Source organism: Rhinatrema bivittatum, chromosome 5 (assembly GCF_901001135.1).
Source record: "Rhinatrema bivittatum chromosome 5, aRhiBiv1.1, whole genome shotgun sequence".
NCBI classification, from domain to species: Eukaryota; Metazoa; Chordata; class Amphibia; order Gymnophiona; family Rhinatrematidae; genus Rhinatrema; species Rhinatrema bivittatum.
In genome coordinates this window covers 9664136-9683002 of record NC_042619.1, presented here as the reverse complement: position 1 = coordinate 9683002, position 18867 = coordinate 9664136, and the positions used below count along the sequence as shown (strand labels likewise).

Here is an 18867-nt window from a genome sequence, read left to right as displayed (position 1 = left end):
ATACTTGGAAGAGGCCACACCCCTTCTCTTCTCAATTTGTGCTTTTGCTGCACAAAGCTTACCTGGAGGCAGAAGCAGATTGGGAGCAGGGGTCTTCGGCTCCCAATAAGCGGGGAAAGATTTCTATAAGTCCTGAGGGACTGGGTTTAGGAAATTCTGCTCCTCCCCCGGCTCCTAAGCCCCCGCAGCATAATCCGGTGGATCCTGCCCCTCAAGATCCCCCTACTCCTGATTCAGGGGCAGACATGGGGAGCGCGGATCTCGTAGAGGGCGATGATCCGCTCGTCCTCAGATTATTCCATAAGGAGGAGTTGGACCCCTTAATCTCGCATGTCCTTCAAGAACTGGGGATCCCAGTCCCACAGATTGATTCAAATTCTTTACCAGGCGACTTGGAGTTGACGGGGCTCCGCGCACCGTCCCATGCATTTCCTTATCATAACAAACTTTCCCAGATCGTGTCCCGGGAATGGGATGCTCCGGAGGCTACCTTGAGAGTTGGTCGAGCTATGGATAAGCTTTACCCGCTCCCTCTTGAGGCTTTGGAATTGCTTAAGGTGCCTAAGGTAGATTCGGCGGTCACGGCCATCACTAAGCATACCACAATCCCAGTTACAGGTGACACGGCCCTTAAGGATCCCCAAGATAGAAAATTGGAAGTGTTGCTGAAGCAAATCTTTGAAGTGTCAGCCCTAGGGGTGCGAGCGGCAGTTTGTAGTTGCATGGTACAAAGGGCTACCCTCCGCTGGGTGCAGCAAATGTTAACGTCTCAAGATTTGCCTCCAGAGGAAACAGAGCAGGCGAACCGAATGGAATCTGAGGTGGCCTATGTGGCGGACGCCCTGTATGATCTTCTCCGTACTTCAGCCCGTTCCATGGCATCAGCAGTCTCCTCGCGGCGACTCCTCTGGCTACGCCATTGGGCGGTGGACTCATCCTCCAAAGCGCAACTTGGTTCCTTCACTTTTCGGAGTAAGTTGTTATTTGGGGATGAGTTGGAGCAGCTAATTAAGTCCTTGGGAGAGAACAAGGTCTTCAAATTGCTGGAAGACAGGCCAAAATCATTTCATTCTTCGGGATCCTTTCGTGGTCGTTTTCGCGGACAGCGCCAGTATCGCTCCGGGAGAGGTTCCTCCTCATTTGCACCGTGGCAACCGCCAGCACGCTCTCAAGGATGGTCTCTTTCCTTTCGTGGCCGGCGGCAATCGCGCACGGGGGCAAGCCATGCCTTCACCAATAATAAGACGCCACAATGAGGGGGCGCTGGTCCATCCCTCCGTTCCGGAAGTGGGGGGTTATTTATTTCACTTTTGGGAGGAATGGGCCAGAATAACCTCAGACCAGTGGGTCCTCGACATTATAAACCGCGGCTACGCCTTGGATTTTGCACGACCCCTGCGCGATTTTTTCCTAGCCTCCCCCTGCGTGTCGCGAGAAAATCAAGAGGCTATTTCGCAAACGCTAGCGCGGTTAAAGGCTCTGGGGGCTATAGTTCCCGTACCTGTGGCCGAGCAAGACACGGGTCGCTACTCCATCTATTTCATCGTCCCAAAGAAGGAAGGAACCTTCCGTCCCATCCTCGATCTGAAACAGGTCAACAGAGCTTTAAGAATCCCACGCTTCCGAATGAGACTCTCCGTTCCGTCATTGCGGCGGTCCACAAAGGCAAATTTCTGGCTTCTTTGGATCTCACGGAGGCTTACCTGCACATCGGGATACAGGAATGTCATCAGAGGTTCCTAAGGTTCATGGTCCTGGGAGCCCATTACCAGTTTTGTGCTCTCCCCTTTGGTCTCGCAACAGCCCCGAGGGTCTTCACCAAAGTAATGGTAGTTGTCGCCGCAAGTCTCCGAAGAGAAGGAGTGCTCGTCCATCCTTACTTGGACGACTGGCTCATTCGGGCAAAATCAAGACGGCTTTGCGAGGAGGCATTACGCACAGTCATTTCCCGTCTGAGCTCCCCAAGTTGGGTCGTCAAATACTCCAAGAGCCAGCTGATACCCTGTCAGACCCTAGAGTTTCTGGGGGCCTTGTTCAATACAGAGTGGAGCAAGGTTTCCCTGCCGCAGGCGCGAATGGAGCGACTGATGGTGCACGTTCGTCGTCTTCTAGCTCTGTCGCTGCCGGTGGTATGGGATTATTTACAGGTTCTTGGATATATGGCGTCCACCCTAGAGTTGGTGCCTTGGGCTTTTGCGCATATGCAACCATTACAGAGAGCGCTATTATCTTGATGGGACCCCAAGTCGGAAGAATTCCGGGTGCCGTTACCACTTCTAGACCTGGCAAGGGCCAGTCTGCAATGGTGGTTGCAGCCGACCCATTTGCTCCAGGGAGTCGATTTGGAGCCTCCGAAATGGATCATCGTCACAACGGACACCAGCCTGTCGGGTTGGGGGGCGGTCTGCCAATCTCAATCCGCACAGGGGCGTTGGACGGCTTCGCAGTCCAAATGGTCCATCAACCGTCTGGAGACAAGGGCAGTCCGTTTGGCGCTGCGGTGGTTTCTTCCTCTGATCCGACATCAAGCAGTCCGAGTCCTGTCAGACAATGCAGCGACGGTGGCATATATAAATCGCCAAGGAGGAACCAGGAGTTACTTGGTTGCGTCCGAGGCGAGCAAGTTAATGGATTGGGCGGAGGCGCATCTGTCTCGATTAGCGGCCTCACACATTGCCGGCGTCGACAACATCCAGGCAGACTATCTCAGCCGGCAGCAGTTGGATCTGGGGGAGTGGGAACTGTCACAAGAGGCACTCAAACTCATCGTTCAAAGATGGGGAACGCCCCGCGTAGACCTCATGGCGACACGCCTAAATGCAAAGGCAGCGCGTTTCTTCAGCCGCAGACGGGAGCACGGGTCGGAAGGCGTGGACGCATTGGTTCTTCCATGGCCCGAACATGTTCTCCTGTACGTGTTCCCTCCGTGGCCACTGATAGGCAAAGTGTTGCGTCGGATAGAATCCCACGTGGGTCCGGTCGTCCTCGTAGCGCCGGAGTGGGCCAGGAGGCCGTGGTTTGCCGATCTGATCAATCTAGCGGTGGACGGTCCCGTGCATCTCGGTCACCTTCCTTGCCTATTGCGGCAGGGTCCAGTGTTTTTCGACCAGGCCGATCGCTTTTGTCTAGCGGCTTGGCTTTTGAGAGGCGTCAATTGAGGAAGAAGGGATATTCTGCTTTGGTCATTACCACTCTTCTTCAAGCTCGTAAGCCGTCTACCTCTGTTACCTATGTGCGTGTATGGAAAGTGTTCGACTCTTGGTGTCGTGGATTCTCTATGTCTCCGAGACAAGCTACAGTGTCTCAGGTCCTGCAATTCCTGCAGGAGGCCTAAGAAGGGCTTATCCTATAATTCCCTTCGCATGCATGGTGGCGGCCCTAGGCTGTTTTCGCGGCAAAATTGACGGCGTTTCCATTGCCATGCACCCCGACGTAGCCAGATTTTTGAAGGGGGTCAAGCATTTGCGTCCGCCGGTGAGATCTATCTGTCCCGCTTGGAGTCTAAATTTGGTTCTTCGTGGCCTTTGTACTTCTCCATTTGAACCGCTGAAGCGGGCTACGCTCAAGGATCTCACTCTCAAGACAGTTTTCTTGGTGGCTATTTGTTCTGCGAGGCGCATTTCAGAGCTCCAAGCGTTGTCATGCAGGAAACCTTTCCTTCGCATTTCGGACTCGGGAATTTCGCTTCGAACTGTCCCTTCCTTCTTGCCAAAGGTGGTTACGTCTTTTCATGTGAATCAGACTGTAGAACTACCAGCATTTTCGGCGGATGGCAGTGAGGCTTCGGAACTTAAGAGGTTGGATGTTCGGGCGTTATTACGATACTTGGAAGTCACTAATCCTTTTCGCTTGTCTGATCATCTTTTCGTTTTGTGGAGTGGCCCTAAGAAGGAGTCCAAAGCTTCTAAAACGACTATAGCCCGCTGGCTGAAGGACGCTATTGCTTCTGCTTACATTTGTCGGGGGCGTGCCGTATCCAGAAGGCCAAACTGCTGTGAAGGGGGATGATCCCCAGATTCTTCGTTTGTTTGGCATGGATGAGCTGCGTTTCTTGATCCCGCAGGTGTTAAAGGAGCTGGATATCTCGGTTCCACACCAGGAAGCTGATACTTCCACGGGGGATGTAGCTCTGGCGGGTCTTCGGGACCCCCCGCCAACTTTTCCTTTTCATCCTAAGCTGCGACAAATTGTCTCTAGGGAGTGGGATCTTCCGGAAGCTTCCTTGTGTGTTAGCAGGGCTATGGACAAGTTGGTACCCCCTGCCGTCCGAGTCTTTGGATCTTCTCAAAACTCCCACCGTGGATTCGGCAGTTACGGCCGTGATTAAGCATACTACCATCCCCGTGACAGGGGGGATAGCGTTAAAGGATCTCCAGGACCGAAAGTTGGAGGTCGTATTGAAGCACATTTTTGAGGTGGCAGCGTTGGGAGTCTGGGCAGCGGCCTGTAGCAGTATGGTGCAGAGGGCCACTCTTCGCTGGATTCAGCAACTGTTAACAGCTCAGGATCTTCCACCGGGAGAGGCGGAACAGGCCAACTGCGTTGAGTCTGCAGTCGCTTACACAGCGGATGCCCTATATGATTTGCTCCGGACTTCGGCTCGCATCATGTCTTCGGCAGTGTCCGCCAAGCGATTGCTTTGGCTCCGTCGCTGGGCGGCGGATGCTTCCTCTAAATCACGGCTGGGTTCCTTTCCATTCAAGGGAAAATTGTTGTACGGCGACGAGCTGGATCAGCTTATCAAGGACTTAGGGGACAACAAGGTGTATAAGTTGCCTGAAGATAAACCCCGGCAGTCTCGGCCCTTCGGGAATTCCAGGGGTCGGTTCTGGAGTCAACGCCGTTTCCGTATGGAGAGGAGTGTTTCCCTTCCTCAGAGGCAGCAAGCATCGAGGGCGCAGTCGTGGACTCCTTCCTTTCGTGGCCGACGGCCTCAGCGGTCAGGGTCTTCCCAGGCCTTTACCCCCAACAAAACTGTGCAATGAAGGTGCGCAGACCCATTCCTCCATTCCGCGCATCGGGGGTCGGTTGGCCCTGTTTCGGGAGGAATGGGTCAAGATAACTTCGGATCAGTGGGTCCTCGATGTGGTAAGTCATGGTTATGTGTTGGATTTTGCTGGTCCGCTCCAGGATCTTTTTCTGGCATTGCCATGCGGTCCTCCGGAGAAGCAGCAGGTTATTGCTCAACGCTGGACCGGTTGCGACGCTGAGGGCAGTGGTCCCCATTCCGCCGGCCCGAACATCGAACTGGCCGGTATTCCATCTACTTCGTGGTTCCCAAGAAGGAAGGCACGTTCAGACTAATCTTGGATTTAAAGTGGGTCAACAAGGCGTTGCGCGTTCCTCGTTTTCGCATGGAGACACTGCGATCTGTTATTGCTGCCATCCACAAGGGAGAATTTTTGGCTTCTTTGGATTTATCTCCATATCAGAATCCGGGAGCATCATCAGAGATTCCTGAGGTTCATGGTGTTGGGGAACCATTTCCAGTTTTGTGCCCTTCCATTCGGGTTGGCGACGGCCCCAAGAGTGTTCACCAAGGTTTTGGTGGTTGTCGCAGCGTCGCTACGCCAGCAGGGAATACCGGTGCATCCCTATCTCAACGATTGGCTCATCCGCGCGAAGTCGGAAGCACTGTGCAAGCGGGCGGTTCGGTTGGTAGTGGAACAGCTGCAGACGCTAGGTTGGGTAGTCAACTTCAAGAAAAGCCAGCTGAAACCGACCCAGCAATTGGAGTTCTTGGGAGCCTGATTCGCCACTTCGGTGGGCAAGGTGTTTCTGCCACATCAGCGGATGACCAATCTAATGGCCCAGGTGAGAAACCTCTTGGATCTCCCGTTACCCACGGCCTGGGATTATTTGCAAGTCATTGGACATATGGCTTCTACTCTGGAGAGGGTACCGTGGGCTTTTGCGCATATGCGGCCTTTACAAAAAGCTCTTCTCTCTCGTTGGGATCACAGGTCCGAGGATTACGACATGGCGTTACCATTGCTGGAGCCGGCCCGATCCAGTCTCGACTGGTGGCTGGTCCCGGACCATCTCCTGCAGGGCGTGGATTAGAACCTCCGCCTTGGATAGTCGTAACAACGGATGCCAGTCTCTACGGCTGGGGGGGCTGTGTGTCAGTCCCGAGCGGTGCAGGGGATGTGGTCTCCTCGCCAGGCCACGTGGCCCATCAATCGCCTGGAAACCAGGGCAATTCGCCTGGCCTTGCGTCAACTACTGCCGATGGTACGAGGTCAGGCAGTGAGAGTTCTCTCGGACAACGCGACCACGGTAGCATATATAAACCAACAAGGAGGCACAAGGAGTCAGCCGGTAGCGACCGAAGCGTCCGTGTTAATGGCCTGGGTGGAACGTCATTTAGACCGCATCGCAGCCACCCATATTGCAGGAGCGGACAATGTTCAGGCGGATTATCTCAGTCGGCAGCAACTAGATCCCGGGGAGTGGGAGCTGTCGGCTGAGGCGATGTCCCTCATAACTCAACGTTGGGGAGTGCCATGCTTGGACTTGATGGCAACTCCACTCAATGCCAAGGCGGCACGTTTCTTCAGCCGAAGGCGGGAGCACGGCTCAGAAAGGGTAGATGCCCTGGTACTTCAGTGGCCTCTTCACGTTCTCCTTTATGTGTTCCCTCCGTGGCCCCTAGTGGGAAAGGTGTTACGGCGCATAGAATCCCATCAGGGCCTAGTGATTCTTGTGGCTCCGGAGTGGCCAAGGCGCCCATGGTTCGTGGATCTCGTCAATATGGCGGTGGACGGGCCACTGCGTTTAGGTCACCTTCCGAATCTCCTTCACCAGGGTCCAGTATTTTTCGATCGGGCGGATCGCTTTTGTCTGGCAGCTTGGCTTATGAGTGGCGGCAGTTGAGGAAGAAGGGGTATTCTGAAGCGGTTATTACTACACTGCTTCGGGCACGCAGATCCTCGACTACTCTTACTTATGCTAGAGTGTGGAAGGTCTTTGACTCCTGGTGCGCTGGCTTGAAGGTTTCACCGCGACGGGCTTCTATCGGGCATATCCTTCATTTTTACAAGCTGGATTGAAGAAGGGTCTAGCCTACAGTTCTCTTAGGGTGCACGTGGCTGCTCTGGGTTGTCTGAGGGGCAAGGTAGACGGTGTCTCTCTGGCGTGTCATCCAGATGTTGCTCGTTTTTTGCGCGGAGTTCGGAACCTACGTCCCCTGGTGAGATTTCCCTGTCCTTCATGGAGCTTAAACTTGGTCCTCTGTGGTCTTTGCTCTGCCCCCTTTGAGCCTGTTCAGCGGGCCTCCTTGAAGGATTTGACTCTCAAGACAATATTTCTGGTGGCCATTTCCTCAGCGCATCGTGTTTCAGAGCTTCAGGCTCTACCGTTTTTGCGTATTTCAGAGTCTGGTGTGTCGTTGCGCACAGTTCCTTCCTTCTTGCCTAAGGAGGCATTGTCTTTTCATGTTAATCAGACAGTGGAATTACCTTCCTTTTCGGAGGAGGAGCTCCAGTCTTCTCAAAGTCGGGACTTGAGGCGATTGGATGTCAGACGTATTCTCCTGAGATATTTGGAGGTCACTAATGAGTTTCGGAGGTCGGATCACCTGTTTGTGTTGTGGAATGGCCCCAAGAAGGGCCTTCAGGCCTCCAAGGCGACTATTGCTCGATGGTTGAAGTCCGCAATTGCGTCCACATACATTGGTTGTGGTAAGGTGGTACCTGACGGGCTGAAGGCTCATTCTCTGCGTTCTCAGGCAGATTCGTGGGCTGAAAGCCAATTGGTGTCTTGCCAGGAGATTTGCAGGGCGGCCACTTGGAAATCCTTGCATACGTTTGCTAGGCATTATCGCTTGGATGTTCGTGGCCCGTCGGCTGAGTCCTTTGGGAGCAGCGTGATTCGAGCGGGACTCTCTGGGTCCCACCCCTTTTAAGGCGGCTTGGGTACATCCCAGCAGTCTGGACTGATCCTGGTACGTACAGGAAAGGAAAATTAGTTTCTTACCTGATAATTTTCGTTCCTGTAGTACCAAGGATCAGTCCAGACGCCCGCCCATGTCTATTTCTTTCGGAGAGTCCGCTCGTGTTTTCTCTATAGGGTCGTTCTTTTTGCAATAGTTTACGCCTTCAGGTTGTGCTTACAAGTGTTGCTGCAGATGAACCGGTAAGTTGTTCTGAGTTCATTTCTAGTTCAGTTTTAGGGTGACAAGTTTGTTGTCTTGTTGGGCAATGTTGTTACTTGATCTAGTCAGTGGTTGGGCTACAGAGGGTTGGTTTCCTTTTGCTTTGATATCGAATATACTGGAGGATCGCAGGTGGCACACCGGTATATCTAGGGGGTGCCTTTTCAGTTTCTCTCTGACTCCATCTGCTGGAGGGGAGGCATAACCCAGCAGTCTGGACTGATCCTTGGTACTACAGGAACGAAAATTATCAGGTAAGAAACTAATTTTCCTTTACTAAAGATCCAGCACTTGAGATTGCAGGCACTGCAGAGGCAGACTGGGCTTTAATAGCACCAGACCAGAGCTGGGCTTTGGGCTCTCTGTGAGAGAAATTGTTACTCAGGGATCCAGCACTTGTTTCCTTGCTTCTCCTGGAGTAGCTTTCTGGTCACTGGACCTGGAGAATCTAAACAGGGAAGTTAGTGGGATAGCGGCTAAAACAGTCAGAAAGGGGCTTGGGGAGACTTTGCTGGGTCTCCCTGCTCCGGGTCTGGGGGGTGAGAAAGCAGAAGAGTAACTCTGTTCTCTGTCCGGGACTTACACACACAGGGAAAACTCTGCTTCTGCTCTGCTGAGCCCCAGCGCTGGGAGCTCTCCTGATGGACCTCATGCAGAAGGGTTTGTGTTTCAGGTGCCAGTGACCTTTAAGGACATCGCCGTCTATTTCTCCCAGGAGGAGTGGCAGCGTTTAGAAGAAGGGCAGAAGGAGCTGTACAAGGAGGTGATGAAGGAGAATTATGAGACCCTGAGCTCGCTGGGTAAGGGATCATTTTACAGGTTTATTTATTTTATTTATTTAGGAGTTTTTTATATACCGAGGTATAGCAAAAAATGCCTTCACTCCGGTTTACATTTACAACAACTTGTTACATCTAAAGCATGTAAACAGAAACTGGAACTGGTACTGAACAATAACTTAGTACAATAAATAAAAACAAACAAATGATATAAATCATATAACAAGGTATATAGCAGTGCTCAAATTATGTCTGGGGAAGAATTGTTAGAGGGAGAAGATTGATGAGGTTTCGGTGAATTAATGAAATAGTCATTGGAACGATATTGCATACCCGAAGAGGGGATGCAGTAGGTGTGGTCTGTTGTGTTATCCTATGCCGTCTTTGAGAGTTTGGCTGAATAGCCATGTTTTGAGTTCTTTTTTGAAAGTTTTAAGGTTTTCTTGTGAGCTCAGGTGTTGTGGTAAGGAGTTCCATAGATTTGGGCCAGCAATGGAAATTTATTTATTTATTTATTTCGGATTTTTATATACCGACATTCTCAATACAAGTATCGAATCAGGTCGGTTTACATAGAACATTAACTGTCGCAATAAAGGCGTTACATTAAACAGTGTTTCTTAACATATATTTTCTTAACATATCACATATAAATATAACTATAAATACAACTTAAATATAAGTATAAATACAGTTTAACTTAAATATAAATACAACTTGAATATTACATAAACAATAATAATACTGATGATAATAATAACTCGTCAACAGGACGAAGATCAATATCAGGAAAGTTTAAAGCGTGAATAAATATCTTGAATAATTGGAGGGACAGTCTAAATTGTGATGTGAGGGTACATATACCTTGTTGAAATGCAAAAACCGAGTTATGCATGAATTAAAGAAGACTGATGAATCAGAGAAGTAGTCTTAAACAGGTGAGTTGTTCAGGTCTAAATTGCTCTATTTCTTGTGGAGGACAGTTTGGCTAGCGGCAGTGGTGGCACTTCAAGATGTAGGTTACTTGTTGACCTGGTCGTACGTGTATGACATTGTCCAAAGCTGTGTTGTTGGCTTTATGAATTGCATTGTGTAGAATTGTTAGAACTTTGAATTCTATTCTTTTGTCTACCGGAAGCCAGTGTAGATTGTTGAGTACGGGGGTGATGTGGTCGGATCTCTTTTTACCAGTTAGGACTCTGGCTGCGGCATTCTGTAATAACTGAAGTGGTTTTAAGGTTGTTTTAGGTAGACCTATTAAGAGTGAGTTGCAGTAGTCTAGGCTGGTGAAGATGAGGGCTTGTAGGACTGTTCTGAATTCTTGGTAGTAAAGCAATGGTTTTAGATGTTTGAGTATTTGGAGTTTACGGAAGCCTTCTTTTGTTTTAGTTGCAATGTGTTTTTTGTAGTTTAACTCGCTGTCAATCCAAAAGCCAAGGTCTTTTACATTATCTTTGAGTTGTATGCAGAGGTTGTCAATTTGGAGGGGTGGTGTGGTTAATGATCCTGAGTTTTTTCTTCTGATTAGAATGCATTCGGTTTTGCTCATGTTTAGGCATAGTTTTAGGTGGTTTAGCATATTTCGAATTGTATCGAGGTGTGTGGCTGCAATCGACAATGCGTCTTCTAAGGTGGAAGTGATTGGAATGAGGAGTTGAATGTCATCAGCATACATGTAGTAAGTTATTCCTAGGCTTGATAGGAGTTGGCAAAGGGGTAGTAGGTAAATGTTGAAGAGTATGGCCGATAGAGCCGACCCTTGTGGTACTCCTGTTTCAAGGGGGATGGCTTCGGAAGATTTGTTGTTGACAGAGACTTTGTAAAACCTGTTATTTAGGAAAGAGGAGAACCAGCCTAGAGTTTTGCCAGCGAGCCCAATGGTTTCTAAGCTAGCTATTAGCATCTTGTGGTCAACTGTGTCGAAGGCTGCGGAGAGATCAAGGAGGATCAGTAGGTGGCCAATTTTGTTATCGAATCCTCTTAGTATGGCATTGGAGAGGTTGAGCAGAAGGGTTTCTGAGCTGTGTTGGGTGGGATGTAGTATTTTGTGGTTGTCAAGCCGTGTTGGGTGGGATGTAGTATTTTGTGGTTGTCAAGATGTTCATTGAGTTGTTTCAGGACCGCTTTTTCAGTCAATTTAGCAAGGAGGGGTAGGTTTGATATTGGGCGGTAATTATTCAGGTCTTCTGGGTCAAGGATTTTCTTCTTAAGTATTGGTTTGATTGATGCGATTTTTAGCTTGGGACGGAGCTCGCCTTCCTCTAGTGATTTATTGATAATTGCTGCGACTATCGGGGCTAAGAAGTGAGCGATTTCCTTTAGTTCTCGGGTGGGGATGGTGTCCATGTCATGACGTGCCGGGTTTATTTTTCTTAGCATTTTTTCTGTTTCAATAGGAGAGATTGGTTCGAAATTGAACCATGGAGATATATTGCATGTAGATCTTTGATTTTCTATGTTCAAGGGGGTGTTGAAGGCATCAGTTATTTTGGTTATTTTGTTCTTGAAGAACATGGCTAGATCTTGGCTTAGATTTTTGGTGACGGGTTCGTTAGAGCTGATATTTTCGGAGATGAGGTTGTTTACTATGTTGAACAGAGTTTTGGAGTTGTTGGAGGAGTTTTTTATTTTTTGACCGTAGTAGTCACGTTTAGTGATTAGTATTGTTTTTTTGTAGGTGGCTAGTTGTGTGCGGTATCTCTGCTGTGTTACGGGTTGTTTGTTTTTTTGCCATTCTTTTTCAAGTTTCCTGAAGTCAGATTTCATTTTTCTTAGTGTGGGGTTGAACCAGGGGTTCTGTTGTTCTCTCTTATTCTTTAGCCGTTTGAATTTCTCTGGGTTTATGTTGTTTGCTGTGTCTTCAGTGATTTGAAACCAGGATTGGATAGCGTTGTTTATGTTTGAGAGGTCTAGATTTGCTAGCTGATTTCCAAGTTCTTGTTGGAGAAGATTGGTTTGGAAAGGTGGTCGTTATTTGAAGAAACTTTGTGTTTCGTTAGATTTGGCCAAGTTGTTGGAGTTCATTTGTGTCTTGCATTGTAAGAGATAGTGATCAGACCAGGGGACTGGGCTGTATGAAATGGAAGTATCTGAGAAATGGCCATTAGTGAAGATCAGGTCCAGTGTGTGCCCGGCTTTATGTGTGGGGTTGTTCACTTGTAGGTTGCAATTTAGACTTGATAGCATATCTAGAAGGGTTTGGCAGTTTTGTGATCTGGGGCTGGCATCCGTATGGAGGTTGAAGTCGCTAAGAATGATCGTAGGTTTTTTCATGTTGATGTTTGTTATTATGAATTCCAGGAGTGGGGAGATGTCATTATCTGGAAGTTTGGGTGGGCAGTATACTAGGCATATTTGCAGGGTTTGTGAGTCGAAGAGAGCAACTTCATATTGTTTTGGGAGGTTGTGTGGGATCACTTTCATTGAGAGGTGTTTTTTTATGAGGAGGAGTAGCCCACCTCCCCTTCGGGATTTGCGAGGGATTGAAAAGGTATCGAAAGGCATTGTTGTCTAGTTGGTTCAGTATGACTTGATCGGTGTTTTTGAACCAGGTTTCGGTTATGGCAATGAAATCGGGGGTTTTTTCTTGTAGTATGTCAGATAATAACATGTATTTTTTGGTTAAGGATTCAGCATTAATGAGGAGGAAAGTGAGATATAGTATGGTATTGATATTTTTAATGAGTGGGATGTTTATTAGGTGTCTGTGTCTGTTCTGAAGTTGTGTTTTGGGAGGTGTCGCCATCTTTGTAGTGTCTTCTTTCGTTTGTGGTTAGTAGTTTCGTTGGTCGATGCTTGTTTGGGGTATGGATTGGAGGAGGGTTTTATGAGAGAAGTTGAAGTTGTAGGATTTTATTTATTTATTTATTTAAAATTTTTATATACCGGCATTCATGTTGCAAACACATCATGCCGGTTTACATATAACAGGGGTGTACAATGAACAGTTGAATAACCTATTAGTGTAGAAGGAAGCAGTTACAAATAACAAGGTAATAGAACTGGGAGAAGAGAAGAAAAGGGAGAGAATTAGGTATAGGTATTTACATTAGTAATAACATTTTTACATGTGGAAGTGGTAGATCTGGCTGAATAGAATTAATCGGTGTCCGGGAACGCTTTTTTAAATAGCCAGGTCTTAAGTCTCTTCCTGAAGGTTGGGAGGCTGGGCTCCTGTCTTAGGTCCGGTGGGATGGAGTTCCACAGAAGGGGGCCGGCTGTTGAAAAGGCCCGATCTCTCAAGGTAATGTGTCTGGTAGTTTTGGCTGGGGGCACTTGAAGAGATCCTCTGAGTGCGTCTCTTGTTGGTCTGGAGGAGTTATAAATTTGGAATGGGACTTGTAAGTCGAGTGGGGTGTGTTGATGGATGGTTTTGTATATTATGGAAAGAGATTTGTAGAGGATTCTAAAGTGAACAGGCAACCAGTGGAGATCTTTTAGGATTGGAGATATATGATCCCTCCTTCTGGAATTTGTCAGTAATCTTGCCGCAGCGTTTTGTAACATCTGAAGGGGTTTAGTGTAGGAGGAAGGAAGGCCCAGAAGGATAGAGTTACAGTAATCGATCTTAGAAAAAATGATAGCTTGTAGAATGGTTCTGAAATCCTGAGTGTGGAAGAGTGGTCTAATTCTTTTTAGAACTTGGAGTTTGTGGAAACAGTCCTTGGTGGTTCTGTTGATGGAAGCTTTGAGGTTCATCCGGTTATCAATTAATACTCCTAGATCTCTCACCTGTGTAGTAGTTGGGATAGTTGGAGGATTAGAGATGGAAAAGTTATCTGGGGAGATGAGTAGCAGTTCTGTATCAGTCTGGGATACTGGGTTGGATCAGGATGAGTGGTGGAGGTTGACTGCGATCTGGATGGGTGTTGGAGGAAGGGTGATGCGAGCTGGATGAGTGCTGGAGGCTGACTGGTGAGTTCTGGGAGAATGCGGGGTGGGCGGGTAGGATAGTTCGCATGGAGCTCACCATTCAGCTGGAGAAGGAGGAGTCCTTGATATCTACCATAGAGCAAGTCTTCCGAGAAAAGTTGGAGGAGATGGAGAAGTCCTTTAAGGAACTGGCTGGAAACTTTTGCTGGAGGCACTTGGGGCTGCACGAAGGGGCGCACAAAGGGGCCTGCCCCTTTGTTGTGCTCCCTCGGTGCGCGGCGCCTAGCTGTGCTGGGATTTAAAGTTCCAATCGGGGCTGCCCCCAATTGGCTGCTCTTCGTCTGCAGTGAATTCTGAGTGTGAGGGCTCCTGGTGTCACCTGGTGAAAACATGAGAAAGTGAGCGAGGGCTGCAGGGATCACGTTGATTCCTGTCAGCTGTAACCATGCAGCAGATGCAACATGACCAGGGGGTAAAAAACAACACTGGGCTGTGTCAGGGATTATAGTGAGGGTAGAATGGATGTCACATGGAGCTCTGTCAGGGGTTATAGTGAGGGTAGAATGGATGTCACACGGGGCTGTGTCGGGGTTACAGTGAGGGTAGAATGGATGTCACACAGGGCTGTGTCAGGGGTTATAGTGAGGGTAGAATGGATGTCACACGGGGCTGTGTCAGGGGTTATAGTGAGGGTAGAATGGATGTCACATGGGGCTGTGTCAGAGGTTATAGTGAAGGTAGAATGGATGTCACACGGGGCTGTTTCAGGGGTTATAGTGAGGGTAGAATGGATTTCACAAGGGGCTGTGTCAGGGGTTACAGTGAGGGTAGAATGGATGTCACACTGTGCTGTGTCAGGGGGTTACAGTGAGGGTAGAATGGATGTCACATGGGGCTGTGTCAGGGGTTATAGTGAGGGTAGAATGGATGTCACACTGTGCTGTGTCAGGGGGTTACAGTGAGGGTAGAATGGATGTCACATGGGGCTGTGTCAGGGGTTATAGTGAGGGTAGAATGGATGTCACACGGGGCTGTGTCAGGGGTTATAGTGAGGGTAGAATGGATGTCACACGGGGCTGTGTCAGGGGTTATAGTGAGGGTAGAATGGATGTCACATGGGGCTGTGTCAGGGGTTATAGTGAGGGTAGAATGGATGTCACATGGGGCTGTGTCAGGGGGTTACAGTGAGGGTAGAATGGATGTCACACGGGGCTGTATAAGGGGATTATAGTGAGGGTAGAATGGATGTCACACGGGGCTGTATAAGGGGATTATAGTGAGGGTAGAATGGATGTCACACGGGGCTGTATAAGGGGGTTATAGTGAGGGTAGAATGGATGTCACATGGGGTATAAAGATGGTTTACATGATTTCTGCCAGACACACAAGCCCTCTGAGCTGTGCATCATTAACCGAGTGTTCAAATAATATTGTCATTCAGATCAGTGAATATTTCTGTACTGCAGATATTTCTAAGTCTGAATCTGTGTTAATCACACCCAGGGTAATAATGCACTTCTCTCATCCCTGGAACAGGCTCTGTGACTGTCACCCCAGATATTATATCCCACATTGAGCGAGGGGAAGAGCCGTACATCAGGGAGGAGCCGGGATCAGAGGGAAGTGTTAAAGGCAGCTGCTCAGGTGAGTCCTTGGGCCACCTCCTCCTGATTTATATCTGAATATGTACTTCAAGCTTGCCAGTATTTCCTATGGGCTGACCTTGCCTCCTCTTCTTGGGAGCTTTCTAGCAATCTGTTCAAGTTGGCTTTCTTCTCTCCCTTTGAGTTTAACAGCAATGTCTTTTCTCATTTCCTTCTCCTCCTGCTCCATGTCTTCTCTTCCCACTGCCTTCTATTAGTTTACCCACTGGATCCACATTACTGTGTGCTTGGTGTTCTTCTGCCTGTGCCTGCCTGCTTTTTGTGGTGCAGTGAGATAAAACCAGAACTGGCTCTGTTTATGAAATAAGGGAGCCAAGGAGAAATCCCACCCACTGTCTCTGTCCCATGCCTGCTTCAAGTCTGTTTTAGTTTGATTTCCGCCACCTCTGCTGGTCGGTTCTTCTGGCATCCCTCACCCTCTCAGGTCAGAAGTATTTCCACATATTACCTTTGAGCCTTCATCTCATGATCCAGTCACATAGGAGGTCCATTTCCAAACCCAGTCCCCAAAGCCCTAAGAACACCTGAAAACTGCAGGGAGTTCTCCCAGAACATAGAAGATTGGAGCCCCCCCCCCAATGTCTCTTGAGTGCATAATTAACAGTTTGGCTTGCTCAGTATAAAGCTCTGTGTGTTACTATTTTACTCTGTACAGGAACAGGAAGTGCTTTAGCTGCCTCTCCTGGTCACTGTCTTAGGTCGTGTCCCAGGGTCAGAGGTTCGGTGCTGGAGTCAGGAATCTCCCAGTGGGGAATTCTCTCCATCATTAATTGAAAATCCTTTCTTCCCTGCTCACCCTGACTTCCCCTTACATCAGAGCCCTTCATGTCTATGGGGCATCTCCAGCAAACAGAATAATGTGTTTTTGTTCACTTTTTGTCTAGAAAATGAGGATCCCAAAAAGAATAATCCAGAGAGACATCACTGGGAGCTCACAGAGAATCTGGATGCAAAGAAGATTTTATCAGAAAAAGAGAGAGAGGAGACTTCTCCATGTGCTGGCTGGGAAAAAAATTGCATCTCAGAAAAGAAGCGAAAACATTCAACAGGAGACTCAGTCAGAAATTGTAATGTGTGTGAGGAAAGTGTCTGTAATATCACAGGTACAAGGGAAGAGCAGAGAAACCAGAGAACAGAAGAAGGATGTGCCTGTGATACAAGTGGGATATCGCGCAGAGATCCTGTAACTCTGGAATCGCAGCAGAAATCTCCCAGTGAAGAGAAACTATCTACATGTACAGACTATGGGAAAACTATCAGTCGGAAGGAAGAGCTACGAGAGAAAACACACATAGGAGGGAGGTTGTTTTCGAGTTCTAAACAAAGGAATGGGTTTAATAAGAAGGGGGATCTGGAACAACATCACAAATTCCAAACAGATAAAAGTCCATTTCCATGTACTGAATGTGAAAAAAGTTTCAATATAAAATCATCTCTAATACTTCACCAGAAAACCCACACAGGGGAGAGACCATATTCATGCATGGAGTGTAGTAAAAGTTTCAGTCAAAAGTCTCATCTCACAAGCTACAAGAAAAGCCATAATGGTGCATTTTCATGTATTCAGTGTAATAGCAGCTTTGGGTTGAAGAAAAGGCCCTCGGTGCACCAGAAATTGCTTAGTGGTGAGGAACAGTTTTCATGTACTGAGTGTAGAAAAAGCTTCTATGAAAAAAAAAGCCTCAAAAAACATCAGAAAATCCACATTGCTGAAAGACCATTTTCATGTACTGAATGTAACAAAAGCTTCAAGGAGAAGTCACATCTCAGACAGCATCAGAAAATTCACAATGATGAGAGACCATTTTTGTGTACTGACTGTGATAAAAGCTTCATTAAAAAATCAGGTTTAACATCTCACCAGAAAATCCATACTACGGAGAGACCATTTTCATGTACTGATTGTGAGAAAAGTTTCAAGCGTAAGACAGAACTCGTAATGCACCAGAAAATTCACAGTGAAGAGAGATCATTTTCATGTTCTGAGTGTAGTAAATGTTTCAAGCAAAAAGCATCCCTCACAACACACCGGCAAATTCACAGTGGTGAGAAAAAATTTTCATGCAATGAGTGTATTAAAAGATTTTTTCGGAAGACACAACTTATTGCACACCAGAAAATCCACAGTGGGGAAAGACCATTTTCATGTCTTGAATGTGAGAAAACCTTCAAGCGTAAGACAGAACTCAGAGTACACCAAAAAATCCACAGTGATGAGAGACCATTTTCATGTTCTGAGTGTAATAAAAGCTTTCGGCTGAGGCAAACTCTCTTGATGCACCAGAAAACTCACACTGGTGAGAGACCATTTTCATGCTCTCAGTGTAGCAAAAGCTTTAGTCAGAAGATGCACCTCTCAAATCACCAGAAAATCCACACTGAGGAAAGATTATTTTCTTGTCTTGAGTGTGAGAAACGCTTTAAGCGTAAGACAGACCTCAGCACACACCAGAAAATCCACACTGGTGAAAGACCATTTTTATGTATTGATTGTGGTAAAAGTTTTATTAGGAAGACACAGCTTGAAATACACCAGAAAAACCACACTGGTGAGCAACCATTTTCATGTACTGAATGTGATAAGAAATTCAAATGTAAGGAACGCCTGACAAGACATAAAAAAATACACACTGGTGAGAGACCATTTTCATGCACTGAATGTAATAAATGCTTCTATCGGAAGGCACACCTGACATTGCACCAGAAAATACACACTGGTGAGAGACCATTTTCATGCACTGAATGTAATAAAAGCTTCTATAGGCAGACACACCTGACATTGCACCAGAAATTTCACAATGATGAGAAACCATTTTCGTGTCTTGAATGTGATAAAAGATTCAAATGTAAAGAACACCTCAAAAGACACCAGAAAACACATGCTGGTCTGAGAGAATAGCATTTCTCTGGGGACAAGCAGGATGGCAGTCCTCATACATGGTTGACATCAGATGACACCTAAAATGAATGAACCCAGTGAGATAAATATGCGTGATTATAACAAAATGTTCTAATTCACCACAAATCCAAAGTAGAAGACTTTAGTGAAAAAGTGTAAGGTAACTATCATAAGGAACATAAGAAATTGCCATGCTGGGTCAGACCAAGGGTCCATCAAGCCCAGCATCCTGTTTCCAACAGAGGCCAAACCAGGCCACAAGAACCTGGCAATTATCCAAACACTAAGAAGATCCCATTTACATTGGCTCCCTATCCCCTCTAGTATCCTATACAAAACCCTTAATATTATACCCAAAGCCATATACACCCACAACTCCGACTTGCTAGACGAATGCTCTTAACACTCACTCAAAGATTGTATATGGTCTTTGATCTGTCCACATCTGCAATCATCATGAGTCAATTTATTATTGGAAGAACCAAGACTTTTGTAAGT

At 47.4% G+C, this 18867-nt stretch overlaps 1 protein-coding gene across 2 annotated transcripts in view; it reads left to right on the top strand.

The window, feature by feature from the left end:
- The window catches only part of LOC115091783 (oocyte zinc finger protein XlCOF6-like), a 36480-nt gene extending 17879 nt beyond the window's left edge, over positions 1-18601 (top strand). For both annotated transcript variants that reach the window (XM_029601993.1, XM_029601992.1), the window contains exons 2-4: positions 8829-8955; positions 15343-15450; positions 16355-18601. In XM_029601993.1, coding sequence (XP_029457853.1) covers positions 8829-8955; positions 15343-15450; positions 16355-18369 — 2250 coding nt within the window. In that variant the 3' untranslated portion in view covers positions 18370-18601. The remainder of the gene's footprint in view (positions 1-8828; positions 8956-15342; positions 15451-16354) is intronic.
- Positions 18602-18867: the final 266 nt, after the last annotated feature.